Source organism: Anopheles darlingi, chromosome 3 (assembly GCF_943734745.1).
Source record: "Anopheles darlingi chromosome 3, idAnoDarlMG_H_01, whole genome shotgun sequence".
Taxonomy (NCBI): Eukaryota; Metazoa; Arthropoda; class Insecta; order Diptera; family Culicidae; genus Anopheles; species Anopheles darlingi.
In genome coordinates, this window is record NC_064875.1 from 21,418,967 (window position 1) to 21,435,339 (window position 16,373).

General features: G+C 46.9%; 2 protein-coding genes across 2 annotated transcripts in view; one reads left to right on the forward strand and one right to left on the reverse strand.

The window, feature by feature from the left end:
* The window catches only part of LOC125955895 (uncharacterized), a 291,000-nt gene that overhangs the window by 251,224 nt on the left and 23,403 nt on the right, over window positions 1-16,373 (reverse strand). The gene's annotated exons all lie outside the window — the stretch shown is intronic.
* Window positions 9,156-10,913, forward strand: LOC125953697 (mucin-2-like). The gene is made up of 2 exons (XM_049683412.1): window positions 9,156-9,664; window positions 9,737-10,913. Exons 1-2 carry the CDS (start codon window positions 9,156-9,158, stop codon window positions 10,911-10,913), a joined length of 1,686 nt encoding a protein of 561 aa, XP_049539369.1.

The following is a 16,373-nucleotide window of genomic DNA, read 5'->3' on the forward strand; positions in this document are numbered from 1 at the left end:
GCGCGGTCGATGAAAGGTCTAGCGTTTGGTTTCTCTCAACACTTTCCACACAAAGGATGTCCTGTGGAACCGTTGTTGACCGCATGATCAGCGCCTCGGTTGAAGGCGCCTCAGCGATTCTTGTGGTACCAGAGAAATGGCAGCGATATAAATCAGGCCAGAGGACACGCTATACCTACTGAACCGCAGGCACAGAAAGAGGGAATGGCAGGAGGAGAAAAGTCGAAGAAATAAATTTATAGCTCTGCGTTGCCCTGCAGCAAGATGAGTTGCAGATTGCCAGAGAACAGGAGTTGGGTATATGTGAGTTAGCGGGCGTGTGTTATGGCGAACAAACAAAGAAGAGGAGACGACAAAGAAAGGAAAACATGTGTCTATAGATGTCACTATGGTTTAATTGGTGATGAGATGAGGTGGGGTTCGTGGCTGTTGTTATTTTGTCCGGGAGTTGTTGGTCTGTTATTGATAGCGATAGGAGTTTGTTTGTTTCCCCAGACCACCTCATCATATATTATCGCGTTGACAAGTGGGATAGAAGCAGCATGTCGATTAGGGGTTCTTAATTAACAGACAAATCATTGACTTGATGATGGTCTTGTAGATCCTAACGTTAGTCTGCTTAATGTTGCGTTTGTATGTTTCAAACACTTCGACTTTGGTTTTTGCTTTGGTTTTCAACATTTTAATAAAAGTTAATGTTGACCAACGCCACAATGTAATATGTACATTTGCGCAGCATTAATTTCATTTTTTGAATTCCAACTCCAGAATGATAAATATGACTGGCTTGCCGGTGCTAGCCGGTACCATAATGATTTCCTCATTAATCATGCCAAACGCTAATACGCAAACCGCCGCAACCGCCGACGACCCCCCTCCCCCTTCAAAAGTCCTTCATGAAGGGTCATAAAATGAGGGAAAGAGAACTTTGCTGGAATGGAATGCTGGAGCCCTCGCTCCTCAGTCTGGCTGGGTGGCTGGCTGGCCCTGGTGTTGGGTAAAATGGTGTTTTGTGTTTTGTGGTTTTTTAACGGAATCCTTCAGCACTCAGCGCGCCTCCCTCGTGCAAACACCTTAACCTCTGCTCTCGGTACGACACCAATGCCCATCCTTTTTTTTGTGGCCGAAACGATACATCCATCCATGCCAGGGAAAAGGGAAGGGCACCCCGCAACCGCTGAGGATGATGATGCTTTGTGGGCGAGAGATGAATGTGCAGCGTTCCGTCATGTATGGTAGCATATTTGCGCGATCAAACAACACTAAAGGTTTTGCAAAGGGGGCGATGGCAACCGCCATACCAGGGTCAGGAAGAGAGGGAGAGGAAGAGCTTTCCGCAACGGTGAGCATAAGCAACCTCAAACGCTGCTAATGGCGGTGGTGATAACATTCATATCGCAAATTAAATTTTTCGTCGGCTAATGATATTGTAGCGAGTGCTTCCCGGGGGTGGTAATCTGGTACTCGAGGAGGGGCGGTGAGTTAGTACCACAAGTGAGGTCGCAACGAGAACGCTGGGGAATATTAATGTTTTTTTGAAGTTTTAGCAAAGTAGAGCATATAGAAGATACTAATGGTTAGCGGATATTTAGGATTAAGAATAGTCTTATCCGTCTAGAATACTCTATATAATTTTCTATATTAGAGTTTTAGAAACTCAAGATGTAGCATAAAAATCAAGTATTGAAGAATAATAAACATTTAAAAATATAAATATAACAGAACATATATAGAAATAATATAGAAGACTAAGAACACTCTCGATATGATGTACTTACAATAACAAAGAGCTAATGCAAAGGTAAAAAACCTAAATTGATATACTAGCTAGACACTCAAAAGGTTCAAAAGGTTCTAAATTTAGAGGCTTAGATTTTGCAATTAGTTGTGAAACGAACAGCATTAGCCACAAAGAGTTTCTATATCGGGATAAAAATTACCGACCCACGTAATAAACAACACCAATTTGGTTTCAAAGGCGAGATCAAGGATCAAACATTTTGTGCCGAGCTGGAGTGCAACGACAGCAAAATACACTTAACGTGCGGTCAGCTATCGCACTTCAACTTCAGCGCCTCGCGGTAACATAATTGTGCGTCAGTGGACATCAACGACAACCGTACTTAATTGGGAACGATTGTAAAATATTTCCAACAACACCTTCCAGCAATACAGACTTCCTTTCGGATCCCACAATGGACCATGGCAGTGGAATTCGCAGAAGAAAAAAAAAACGATCCTTTCGTCACAAAAGACCGATTGCAAAAGTGCCAAGACAGCACAATAGTTCACAAGAGAGGTTCGCTCCAGGCCTCTCCGTTTTTTTAGGAGGCAACATTTTTCTTCTAAAAATTAATGGACCTCGCCCCTCTAATGGGAGGAGAGTTTGGGGCTCTTGAAACAATTGAACCGAGTTCCGGAGTGCCGAAATTCCGAATCCTGATAAAACCCGGCATTCGGCGTCCCCTTTGACGAGTTCCTGGCGCCTCGAGCGCCGAGAGAGAGAGAGAGTGAGAAAATCGAAAATCTTTCGAGTGGTCGTTCGGGCCGCATTCGCAGGAAATCAATTAATCTTTTGGCAAACTTTTGATTGTTGGTGTGCCGGCTGGCCCGCGGGGGGGTCTTTGGTTTCTTTCGAGCTTTTGGTGCTTTGTCCAACACCCCTCTTTGGGGTCCACTGTGTGGTCCGATTGGTTCATTTAATTTTCCTTTCGGCGGAGGCTCTGTTTTTAGGTCAAGTGGTGGCGAGAGTTTTTGGGGCGAGGACAACCAACCAACAGAACCTTCGGTAGGAGCAGCAACAGCAGCAGCAGCAGTGCAGTGCAGGAAGTGATGAAGAGTAAGTTCTTGTGGACGAATTCCAAGAATAGGGCCGCATATTTTGTTTGCATGCTACGCTGAGGTTCACCATTCATCGCTTATTAGTCAAATGGAATGAGTGTTCTGAGTTCAAAACGCCATCAATCCCGGATCGAACTGGTTCGGATGACTTACTGCAACATTTCGCATTGAAATCAATACGTCGTCGACTTCGAACCGAATGTCCTATTTGCATTAGTGTCGCTCTGCGCATTCGCGCACCTCGATCCTAGCAGAGCCTTTAAACAGCCCTAGGGACCACAAGCGCAAAGCCCGTCCAGAATCTCTGGAATCAAACCGTCGGGGACCGTCCTTACTCTGTTAGCTGGCGTCCGGAGCATTCCGAAATCACGGTACGAACTGGAGGAGCATACACACAGCACACGCAGCCAGTAGTGCAATGATTGCCTGTGTTTGACGAACGACACCCCGGCGGCCATGGCTAGATGGTTGTTGGCTTCGCGAATACCACCGTAGCGCGGAGGTCTTGTGTACCGTTGGCATCAAACAAGCGTACGACGGCAATCACCACCGGCCAGTAGTCGGCGTCTGTCCGTCAGGTCCGGCCCGAAAGTGAAGCAATGCGCACGGTGCATCCCTTTTGCGATGAACGATGGTCGCCCGATCGGGACGCCCGGCGTCGTCCGGCGGAGTGTGCTCGTTAAACTAATTAATATTCATGATGTAAAATGGCTTCGAAACGGGACGGTCGTACCGTCGTGACGTCGCGGACACCGAACCGAACGCTACACACGGGACGAAGCTGTTTGATTTGGATACATTTTTTTTGCCCGCGCCACGGTACACGGTCCGGGCATCGACATCGTCATCGAGTGCCGGTGCTGATCGCGATCGGCTTCAAACCTCATGATATCATCCTGGAACTCGTTGTGTCATCGCAGCAGATCTCGCAGAATCGGTCGACAGGGCGGTCGGTGGTGGTGGTCGTGGTCAGCTTCCGCACTTTTTACCCTTTTGTATGCAGCAGCAGCAGCAACAGCCCCTAATTGCCTTCCCAGACCAAAGGCGAATGGGGGGTGATGGTGATGCCGAGCTGCTGTCCAGAATCTGCGTTCGTTCTGCCCCTTCTTTTTCTCGGGTGCATATTTTCCTGGCAGCTGGTGGCTGGTGATGGGAGCGAAGCAGAAATCAATGCCCAATGTGGTCCCGGCTGGGGTGGGGAAGCCGGAATTGCATTTTATCGAAGTGGAAATAACTTGATTAACTTAATTGAATTGAAATCGATAGACGGTTATTTCATCATTTTTTTTTTATGACGACTTTTTGTTATGTTCATCTCCATTCGCCCATCTTTTGGACGTCCGCGGAGCACATGGAAAAGACCGCGTGTCGGGTCCATTCTTTTATGATCCTCACGTGTGTGTGTGTGTGTGTGTGTGTGTGTGTGTGTGTGAAAGAGGGTGCGAGGTGGAGCTGATTGTCCGCAAATATATGCTCTTTTCATTGCTTGCTCGCTAGGTATTGATTCCCATGTGGAGCTTATGCTGTGCATCAAAGTGGATGACGAGAGTTGTTCCTTCCCTTTTCATTCATCGTTGTCATCTCTCCCTTGATTGACACGTCTCTGCTGCACGGTATACGTCGATTGCTCTCTGGGAGGAGGACGTACAACGCGTTTTCGGAAGGTTGATTGATCAGAGAATATTTGTGGAAACTATTTCCTCACCCGTGGAATGGTGGAAATCGTTCGCGTTGCTTCGTAGTGTTGCTTCGTAGTGTGGCGGTGACAGGGGATCCAATTTCCATGAAGCGCTTTCGCTAATTTTATATTCAAAATCAAACAGTTATGATCGTATCTCAAACGATTTATAAAAAATCGGAATCACTCAAATGAAAGTGTTTTTAAAAGGGAAATTTTGATACTATTGGCCCATTCGCTATCTGCTAATTGGTGCCTTGCAAAACGCTTGGTCATTGTGGTTAAGGTTGTCTAGTGCAGTAACTAATTAAATATTGTGTGCGTTTGTGTGAGATTTTTTTAAAAATTTGAGATTAACTTTCTTTGTTTATTTTGTTCGTCATGTTCTCTCCTGGTCTGGGCATATTTGTGAGCATTGGTAACATCAAACTAGGAAAGAAATTTCAATAAAAGAGATTCATGTCGACTTAACAGTATTCTATTAATATTATTGATAATATGGCCATTTATAGAGTGAAACATGTTATTAAAAATAATTTCGACTTTTGCCAATAGATAGCATTTTGATAATTTTGTGTGGTTCACGCTGCTTCGATGCTTTGCATCTTGATCATATTTATTGCGATCTTGTAGATCCTGCAATTATTGGAGACTGTGTACTATCTTCTGTAGCAAATTCTCATCAACTAATTAAGTACGGCACATTAAGTACTCTCGCTAAAGGATCGAATAGTGTATATTTGATATCTGACTGGGCGGTTATCATGTCCGAATGTAGGTTCGCAACTCTTTCTTAGCTAATTAAAAGCAGATAATATAGAAAAATGAATTGCTGGTAAGCTAAAACGCAAAAAATCTCCTCCATTCCATTATCGTGCAAACAACGCCCCGGTATGCTGTGCCTCTCTTGTCCTTTCCTCTTCAAGCGCCTGCCACTTGACGAACACAGAAGCAACGGGAAGGGACTCGAGAAATGAAAATCCTAAGATCCACTTCGTTAAAATGAAGATGTTTGAGGGCGATTGCCTTTGTGTGTTTGCCCGGAAAGACTTTTACCTTCTTTTTTTTTCTCAGATTCACAAAACCCATTTCCCTCAAGTTCTTCAACCGCTGGCCGCTGACCTCTGGCGCCCTCAACTCTCCACTGCCAATCATTCCGTTTTGCGCTAGCAAAAGTCAAAAGGGATGGGCCCCACCGGGATGCTGCTAGGCTTCGCCATCACAATGCACACGATGACCTAATTTGTGAGCCACCGCGCGTTGCATCATTTCATCTCCGCTGGACCGGTACCAAATGGTGCCTCAAAACTGGCCAGGATCAGCGAATCAAACAGAGACAGAGAAAAAGAGGGAAGGAGATAAAGCAAAAGAAAGATGTTGAGAAGGAAAAATCTAACGAATCATTGCTCTGTTTGAAGAAATCAGTGCACTCCGGATCGGGCAGCAATGGCATCGCCTGGGATAAGCCATGGCTGGCAGGGGTCAGAAGTGAAGTGATGCGGCGGCCACGGCGGCAGAACATCGGGAATCATAATCTCATGAAAGGAAAAAAAATCAGAGCAATGAAAATGCTCGAGCACTTTTTGATGCTTACTTATGCCAGTTTGGCTCGTTTGTGCTCTGGGCACCATTCTGGAGGGTGCGATGGTGATCTCTTTATCTTGGCCTCGGCTCAATCCTGCAGACACCGGGCAAACTGCGGGCAAACTTTGCTCTTGCCAGATAAATGCTCCCCAGAGGACGAATTAAAGGACGCTCGCGAAGTTGAAGCTTTGATGGTGAGGTGACCGAGACAATTGCAATCAACATCAGCGAGAAGATGATTTAATATGGTCGAGCTTTAAATGTTTCGATTGTTTTGGGAGGGAAATTTTCCATCCTTTTAATTAGTAATGATAAACACGGATCGGATCGAACAATGGTAGCTGCTTCCGGGGGTTTTCTATACAAACCAAAACCAAATCCCCGGTAAAATGTAACGCATAACAATGGCTTTCGATGTTTGCCAAATATGTATTGTATTGTATTGTATGTTTGCCAAATATGTTTTGTATCTCAACATCGATAACCACTGACGCCGGTGTTCGGTGTTCCTATTTGTGGTTTATCTATCAACCTCTCTTCCTGGAACCCGCAGCCCGGATGCATCCCAGACAATGGAAATACCGAATTATGTGACGCCAGTGCTCATGAACGCCGCCGCATGGTCCTATCAAATGGAGGTGTTATGTTGCGTTCGTTGGTGACTCCTATCACCTTCAGCAATAATTTGTCGGATTCTGTACACCACCCTCCGGGCACAGTGGCCATTGTATATCGTCCTGGTCACCAACACCAATACACCGCTCGTGAGCTTCACTTGCAGGCCTGCTCCTGATGATGAGGCCTTGCATCAGCATAACAACGCCAGAGTCTTTGTTCGCGAGCACGCCAGCAACAGCAGGAGCCGAAAAACGTGTTGAAAGCTCGCTGCTGTTGCTGCTGCGTCGGAACCAATTTAGTTGGATGCCGGATCGAGTCGCGATGACTCGCGAACTCGCGGCCATCAGCACCTCTTCCGTCCCTCTTAACTCCTCTCTCTCGTGCACGGAAAGCGCTGAACCGATAGTTTCTATAATTTTATAACCATTCATTTATCAAATCCCTCACCTCTCGTTGCAGTACGAAGCTGAACCGGCAGCGTGCACTTCCGGTGTGTTCTGGCGGACCGTATCCCGGGTATTGTGATCGGGTTTTTGTGCCCTTTCCCATTCTGGCCGGATGCACCGAAAAATCGTTCCCAAAACGAATAAAAATCCATTATTTCGTCACGCAAATCGCGCTCGCTCACGACCGCGCCTCCATTCTCATTCGCCTGGTCCCGGTGTGCGGCGGCCACGATGCCACGTGATGACGGTGGAGGTGGAGGACCTTGGCGTTTGTGGTAGGAGGAAATTTAATTAAAACACATTTTGTCGACCGTCGATGCAAGGTAATGGTGGTGCTGCTGCTGGTGGTGTCTCTCTCTGGTCCTCTGGTCGGAGTGTATAATTTGCAACGATAATAGTGCAACAGTGCACCAGAGAAGGAGAGGCGAGAGCGCGCAGGAATGGTGGGGAGCGCTGGTTCGTTCGGAAATGGTTCGTTTTCAATTTCAATTCCGCGGCCAGATCAGAATAGATATCAATTAAATTATGTTTGACTCGAAATGAAGTTGTCAGTCGCGGGGGGCCGTGGAGCAGGAGCATTCACGGGGAACGAAGGGGCCAGTGAAAGATTTAATTTAGCGGCGCGCAAATTTGTGGACCGCCTGGACCCACCGAACAGCGTTTGCAAATGGATTGTTTGGTGGAGAGAGGAGAACCGAATGATTAGGAACCGGATTTAGATATTGCAATATTGTTCTAGTTACGCACGAGTACGCATCATAAAGAGCTAATCATCGACCTAGATCGCGGATGGTGAGATGTTGTGCTGGACGATTGGAATTCGCTTTCCGAAAACACCTTCGGTTACGTCAAACCTGGGGTAGCAATCTTTCCTAGATTAGCATTGCATTATCGGGCAGCAGAAACCAGAAGTGGCCATAATTTCTGAATGGCATTTGACGACATCATCAAACCTGAATCAGATCAGCCGACTTGAGCGGTCGCGGGGGCCTCAAGGTGGCCCAGCGAGTCCAAATCGGGTTTATTAGCGCCCGAACCATGTGTTCGATTAAGTCACCGAGCCGTAGATAAGAATTGATAGGAGAGCAGTGAGGGCGGGGACACACGTGAACACAATTTGTTGTTTGTGTAAGAGGAAAGTACCACCGCAAATGGCAATCCCCTTGAATATGATTTTTACATTAGGAGCTGAATACACTTTGGTAGAGTATACATTTGGATATGAAGGACGTTGTAAGGGAATTGATGATTGGATTTGGCGTATTGACTTGGCGCAGAAGTTGTTAGTGTCAGATTTGTTAGATGGAAGCTGGTCGCTTCCATAAATCGCATTTGTTTTTTTTGGCACAATGTTGGCCACTTTCCTGGGAGTTGGTTATAAATCTGGTACGAGAAGTGTCACGAGATAAACGAACGCCGCCTGTCCACACCACGCGATTGGCAACAGTCCAGTGGCAATCGATGCCATAGTGTGTGGTAGAGGCACTCCAAGAAATGAATGCACCGGAGGTTCCTCAAACAATTTCTCGGTTTGAAAAATTGGCAACATGAGAGCTTGGATTGCGCCAGAAGTTCAATTTGGTTGAACAGTGCTCGCGAACCACTTTCAAAATGATTCGACTGGAGCTGGTTGTTACTTCATGTTCTTTCTAGTAGTACGTGAAGGCTGAATTTGGCCTTACTCACTGGCCTAGTGCACCGCCACCAATGACAAGGCTATTGCGAGAGCTGATAAGCAGGATTAGTCAGCCAGATCGTTGGATTTTTATGATACACGCGGACTGCGTAACACCAGTAGCAGCATCGACAATTGTTGTGTAATCACTTAAATTGTTAATCGAAGTCACCGTTATCGTGGGCAGTATTGTGGACTGATAAGTTGGATTAGTCCAGAGTACATAATAGCTTAAAGACTTCCCAAAAACTCAGTTCGCTTAACGACAGCCCACCGGTAAGGTGTAATAACACCGGGAGGAAACAGATTCAGAATGATTCGCTCAATTCTGGTACTGTTGGGCACAGTAGTGGTTATTGCCCCGTCCGCCTCGTGTGCTCTGCGTTGTGACGAGTCTTCATTCGATGCTCTCGGTGGAATTCTTCCAACTGGCACCAAATCGTGTACTCATTACGCACAGTGCATAAGGGGAACGGTGCGTGAAGTCGCCTGTCCAGATGGAACGAGCTTTGATTCGACGTTAGGCCGTTGTCACGATTCGGCGAATTGTGCTACCCCTCGTGCAGTGTCTCAAATTGATGGACTTTGTACTAATCCCAACGAAGTGAGCATCATTCCGTATCCAACCAACTGTTCCAAGTACATTATCTGCTTCGGATTGGAGGGAATTGAGCAGTCGTGTGGTGGCGGTCTGCTGTTTAACTCACTTCTGGGAACTTGCGATGTTCCGACGAATGTCGTCTGCGAACTGAGCTGCCCAGCTGTCGATGATCCACAAAGGCCAGTTTGGTTACCGGATGCACGTTCCGAGGACTGTGCCAGGTGAGATCTTTAACAGTGTAACAGCTTGGAAGTGTCTCTTACGTGTGCGTATCTGATACTTTCTTTCAACAGGCATTACCTTTGCTTCCAAGGAGAGCCGCTACTGTTCATATGTCCGAGCAATTTGTATTTTGATAGCGTAACCAATACCTGTACCTTCCCGAGAAACTCGACTTGCCGCGTGCCCGGAATTAGCTGTCCGCTGCCAAATTCATTCCTTGAAAATCCCAGGGACTGTACCTCTTACTACGAATGTGACGAAGGATTCCCTCACTTCCGTCGGTGTGGTCCGAATGAGTACTATTCTCTATTGGTGGGAGGTTGCATCGAGGGAGTGTGTCCACCGTCGACCGAGACTACGACATTGCCCATTACAACCACTCCGATCGCAATATCATCTACCACCAGTACTGTTGAACCCTCATCTCCGGTCACGGAAACGACAACTATGTCGACTCCATCAACATTTGAACCGTCAACAATTACAACGCCCACCTCGGAGACAACGTTTGATTCAACTACTCCACTAGATACGACAACGTCCATCGGATCTACGGATTCTCCTACTACAACAACGGAGTTCGAGACATCAACGGTTACTCCAACTTTACCAGTGGAAACTACGACCGAAGCTAGTGAAACTACGGTACCTGATACTACTACAACAACTTCTACTACTCCAGTAGATACAACAACGCCCATCGGATCTACGGATTCTCCTACATCAACGGTTACTCCAACCTTACCAGTGGAAACTACGACCGAAGCTAGTGAAACAACGGTACCCGATACTACTACAACAACTTCTACTACTACAGTAGATACGACAACGCCCATCGGATCTACGGATTCTCCTACTACAACAACGACGGACTTCGAGACATCAACGGTTACTCCAACCTTACCAGTGGAAACTACGACCGAAGCTAGTGAAACTACGGTACCCGATACTACTACAACAACATCTACTACTCCACTAGATACTACAACGGAGGCTACTACCGAACCGACTACGACGACGGTAGAAACAACCACAGTGCCTACTATCGATCCGAACACGGTGTGCCAAGGTATCAGTTTCGGAGTACTGCCCTACCCAGGCAACTGCTATATGTACATCCTCTGTCTTAACAACACCGGCACCTTGTCCGAGTGTCTGGCCAACGAAATCTTCAACGCAAGCACCAGCTCCTGTCTACCGGGTAACCGGGATACCTGCACGTTAGATATCGGCTTTGGTAAGATCTAGGGCGATGAAACGTTTCGAGAATCCCAGATTTGTGACGTCCTTCTGACGTAGAAATAAAGCTGACGTAAACGGGGTTGCCCCCTCCCTACTATCACGAGACGGTTGTTTTCGGACTTAGCTAAGCCTTGGCGTGTGCGTGTGCGGGCGCGTGCGCTAATCTTGTCCTTATCGGGCATTTTCGACAGCGAGAAGCTCAATTTATAGCGAACGGGGTCGAAGTGGCCAAAGTAGAGCCTCTATTCCTGTCTGTACCTGGTCTTTGGCGTACGGCGACTTGCGGATTTGAATATCATTTTGATTATAAATTTATGTTTGACCAAGCCGCCTTCGGTTGGCTCCGTAGATGTCTGACTCTGTCGCTGTCTGTGAGTGGGCGCGGCGTGAATAAATTGCACGCCCGTGACAAGTGCCTATACCCTACTGTTCGCTCCTCCCGAAACGAGCAGCGACACCAGTTTTGCGTTGGCACAAAAAGGATGACTCCGGCTAGCGGGCTAGCGGACTGCTGCATGCAGAATGAATGTCCGTAATGTGGACCGCCGCGTAGCGTTGGCACGGTTATACCGGGCCATCCAGAGATAGTGTTGGTGAAAAGGAAAGGAGGTCCGGAGGGTGAAAAACCACCGAAAGGGCTCCACCGTTTCGGCAACCCGTACCCGTGCGGTCTAGCAGCAGCAGACCACAGCAGCGGCAGCAGCAGCAGCAGCAGCAACGAACGAGGCGAAGAAGCTCGAGCGACGGGTCTGATGTCGGGCATGAAAATAATGTTAAAATATTTATATAAATTTCAGATTTTGTTTTTGTGTATTTTATTGATAATGCAAACAGTCCCCTCTCCATGGTCACGCCGTGTGTCTTCGCCATTTGGCCACCCCCCCTTCCCGGATCGGTTGACACACGACACACACACACACGAGCACACTTTGAATCTCGTGCCGGTTGCTGGCGGTGGTGCTGCAACAATCCATTTACCTCCACCCGTCGCTTTATCCGTGGCCAGTTGTCGTGGCGTGGTCGTTGTCGCCTAACGCGTCATGCTCGAGCACGGAACATGGTGGCGTTGGCATGGCTGGGGTACACCATACACACACACACACGTATGATGGTGGTGATTGGTGAAGCACTGCTCGCCGAGGATAAACAGCTTCGGTGCCCTAGCTTTTTGAATGAGCTTTTTCGGAGGAAAATCGAAAATGGTGGCTCGGTGGAAATGAATCCTAGCGAGGACGGAGCGAGAGAACGGAGCGGTAGACAGAAGGAGAACGAGTGCCCATATATGTTGACTTTGGCTATTGTGTGCGCTTCGTCGTCGTCAGCGTCGTCGTCGCCACCGAGAGTGAGAGAGAGTGCTGATTGGAATTTATGCTGAAAGGCACTGAGATACATGAATGGAGGGGGGACAGGGAGGATGCACCACCACCGGCGTGCAGAGGTTTCTCCATTTTCATCATCAGCTGGTGATAAATAAAAATGATTGCACTATTTTTCGCTCCGCAGCAGCAAAAATGAATCCTTCACGATGCGATGCTCCGGATGAGTTTCGCTCCGAGTCCGGGTTTCCCCATGCGGTGCAATGTTTTGTTTCGCTGGCAGTTGGCAGCAGAGCTACCACAAATGCAACGCGTTGCTGCGGGTGAGATGTACGATCGACATTACGGGGAATTTATAGAGCCGCAAATTGGCTTCTTGGGATGATTTCAGTGTGTTTGTCGGTTTGTGCTGATAAACCCATCAAAGTGATTTTGAGAAAGTTTCCCAGGTTTCAGGAAGGTTTTACAATTTCTGTTCTCTTTATTAATTTGTAATTTCCGGGAATTGTGGAAATATCAGAGACTGCCAGCAAACACGCACATTTGATATTCATTTGGCTGAAATTTTGACGAACAGACGTTCGCGTTGCATTTGCAGTGCATTTGCGTTTCCTTGTAGGCCCCATTAATGAAATGAGATCTAATTTTCCCAACATGAATGATGCCAAAACGTGGATTCCAGCAGATTCTGCATTCAAGGTAAATCCGGAACGCAATATTCGATATCCTAGACCCAGCACAGACTGCGGTCGATTGAATGGATTCGACTATGACTGACGGAATAATCTCTCGAGTTACAGCATTGTTCAGCAGAATGCAACGGAATCCAATTCTCTGGTTTTTTTTGTTGCCGAAAGCCGCTTCTCGTGCATCATCGGAGAGTGGTTGTGTACGGGCTTAGGTTCGCATACACGCGAGATAAAATAAAATAAAAAAATCCTTCCAAAAAATCCACGCTGTAATGCCTCACAAAAATGGCCTGACTACCTGCTGGAGCCCTGCAACGATTTATGGTGAGCAGGAATGTCCTGCGGGGTGCTCGTCTCGTCTACCCGTCCCGGTCGATGCTCGATAATTCATGAATAAAAACCATAAATTAAATGAATAATTTCAGCTCGAAAAACGACGAACACGGTACGTGGAAGCGAAAACAAACAAAAACCCGATGAGTAAATGTGTTTCTGTCTGTGTATGTGTCTGTATGTGTGTGTGTGTATTTCGAATTTTGTTCCCCGGCACAAAACAGCATCCTGCCCCAAAATGGCATCAGACATGAGGGTAAATAATGAAATATTTACAAATGCAACGATGCTGACCACCGGCAGCATCGACATCGACAGCCGGAGACGTAAACAAGTCCAGCCAGCGATTGCCACGAAACGGGAACCGTCCCCTCCTTGCACCGAAGCCCCGGTGCACAATCGTGGCGCACGTTTGGACTCCTCGCGAACGCTGAATCAGTTTTACTGTGCAAAATAGTTTGTGATTTATATGAAATGTTTGGTTTTATTCAAATTTCCTCGTACACCATTATCTTGCCACTGCACACCGCCACCAGCGAGGCAGGGATCCATTCAATTTTGAGCTTCACAGTGAAAGGCTTCACCCGGAGCGGTACTGTTTCGACGGTGGGGTTCGAATTTAAACTGCAATAAAATATGAATCCGCGAGATAGCATCAGCGCGATGACAACGTTTTATGCAAAGAAGGGTACGTTTGCGTGGCTAAAATAATAAACCATGCGTTGGGATGTGGATTTTGGAGCACCCAAATAGGGCGGCTTTTTGACGGAACCGAGGATTTGTTCGGTTGGGTTGCGGAAATATTTAACATCAGGATACAATTTTGATATCGCAATGGTATAGATGAGATGTGCGATTTCAGCTCGAATCATTCAACCAATACTTCAAAATGAGTTTTAACCTCAAATCTTTCAAGTATTGACAAACGAAGACCTCAATCCTTATAAAAAAATGTTAAATTAGCCAATTAGAGCAAAAGAGTTGCATAGACACATCGACACAATCTAAACTGATTTTAAAATTTGACGTTATTTGCGATAAATTAGTTCAGTGCGATCAGTAGTTCAATCAGAATGAGGACAATGATTGAAATTTTACAGTATTTTCAAAACTTGCGTTTCTTTCTTAATGTCACATGATAAAGGTCGAAACTTGTTAATATCATTACAACTCTCTAGATCAAACCCTGTTTGGATCATGAAGATACTTAAAGAGTTCATTAGTTAGGCATTAAATGTTTCTGCCTACGAGATTGCAAAATATTTTGAGAAATAATAATTTGTTTAGGACGCTTTGTTCAAGCACTGGATTACAAAACAAAATGGTGACACTATCACTGCAATAACATTGTATGTATCTGTTCGAGAAAATATTCGTGTGCGATTCTACAATATAGGTTTTATAAATTTATGTTGATATTTTGTTTGTGTTATAAATAAATGCAGAGATATAGAAAAAAAATTAGAAAACATTAGATGACTTTGAACTCAGACAGAAAACATGCGTGAGTTATTGCATAAACTCAAAATGGCTCACCAACACCAAACACGTGAAAAATCGGATCCGGAAATTTAAGTTTTTTTTGGTCAACCAGAGGAAACCCTACATCACACTTCACATCAAGGCATTTTTGGGTGTCCCCTCATGTACAACTTCAAATCTGGGCGAGACCAGTGGCGATTAACAAATGTGGGCACGTGACAGTGACGGTGACAGCAAAAATCACTGATTCCTGTCCAAAGGGATTCCATCCGGGGGTTTGGTGATTTGTAACGCCGGAAATTAAGTTTCACAAACCGCAACCGACCTAAGCTGATCGGTTTCTCGAAAGAACCATCGAGCATCATCCGAGGATCATCCGGTGCGAAGGCATCGAGCTGAAGTTTCCTGCTGCGCATTGGCCATGAACCAAATGGCGCACAAGGGGGTGAGAACGCCACCCCACGAAATTTATGGTAATGATCAATTACCATCCGTAACAAGCATGTCGAGAGCTGTTTGCAGCCTTGTCGTGTAGCCACCAGATCCTTTCGTCTTGCTCGGCACACACACACACCCGGACTCGAGAGGTTTGTAGAAGCACAATCGGGCGCAGATCAGCGTCAAACAAATGTCTTATCCATGAAATTGACTCACCATCCACCCTACTGCACCCTTCATTGCTTCGTCCGCGTCCACTGCGAGACAACGTCAGAAACCTGGCGGAACATGGTGCGACCCCATTGCGACCCCTAGGGTCGAAAAACATCATCAAACAACAATAAAGTGATAATTTTATCTCTGGCGGCATTGGAAGGTTAGGATTTTGTGGAGGGGCGGGCAGGCTTCGTCTATGTCCCTTTGGTAGCATTGAACGGGAAAAGGGTGCTTCTAAGAAAGAGAGGGGGGGGGGGGGGTAGGTTACATGCTAGCCATGTGTAGTACGGCTTGTTTTACGGAGAAAATGGTGGTCTTACGGAGCCCGAAAGCCGAAAAGCCGGAAACTGCTGTCAAGATCCGGTAGGTCCGGTAGACCCGGATCGCCCAAGCGTCTTGCAAAGGAAGGATCCGTCCCGGACGAATCCTCTGCCCTGCAAAAGATGATGCCAAACCGGCATTTTCGTGGCACTGCAGATGACACTAGATGTTATCGCATCAACAACCTCACCCTCCCCAAAAAACCCCGGAGCCCCTCAGGCACCCCAGCCTGCGTCCCACCGCCTTCGGTCATAAAGTCAAAATTGGAATCAGACGGAATTACTAGAGCCCCCATTGGCTTACATATGTCAGGCGGTGCGTAGGCCTTGGATCCTAGGCGAGGCAGCTCCTAGCGAGCGAGTGAAATGAAAGGATGGGAGGATTGCCGAATGTCTCCGGCTGTAATTACCACGTCAAGGGCAGATCCAAACGATGGCAAATGGCGAATCGTCGGGTGTTCTGGTCGACCTTTTAACGCCCACCCTCCGTCTGCCGTAGGTCCGACAACAACAGACACACACGTGCCCTGAACGTTCTCCGAGCCCCGGGAATGTCTTACCGATTTTTTCCCCTTTTATCGTCTACCGGGGGATGCGTACATGTGTACAAGGAGGGGCAATGGTTCGCTGGGACCAACGTGGGAAAATTGGTTTCCTTCCGTTGTTCCAGCG

What these genes read in the sequence shown, in the direction of transcription:
- LOC125953697 (XM_049683412.1), top strand. Translation starts at nt 9,156, where the DNA reads ATGATTCGCTCAATTCTGGTACTGTTGGGCACAGTAGTGGTTATTGCC. An exon ending in CGTTCCGAGGACTGTGCCAG is followed by an intron (nt 9,665 to 9,736) that starts GTGAGATCTTTA and finishes TTCTTTCAACAG; the next exon opens with GCATTACCTTTGCTTCCAAG.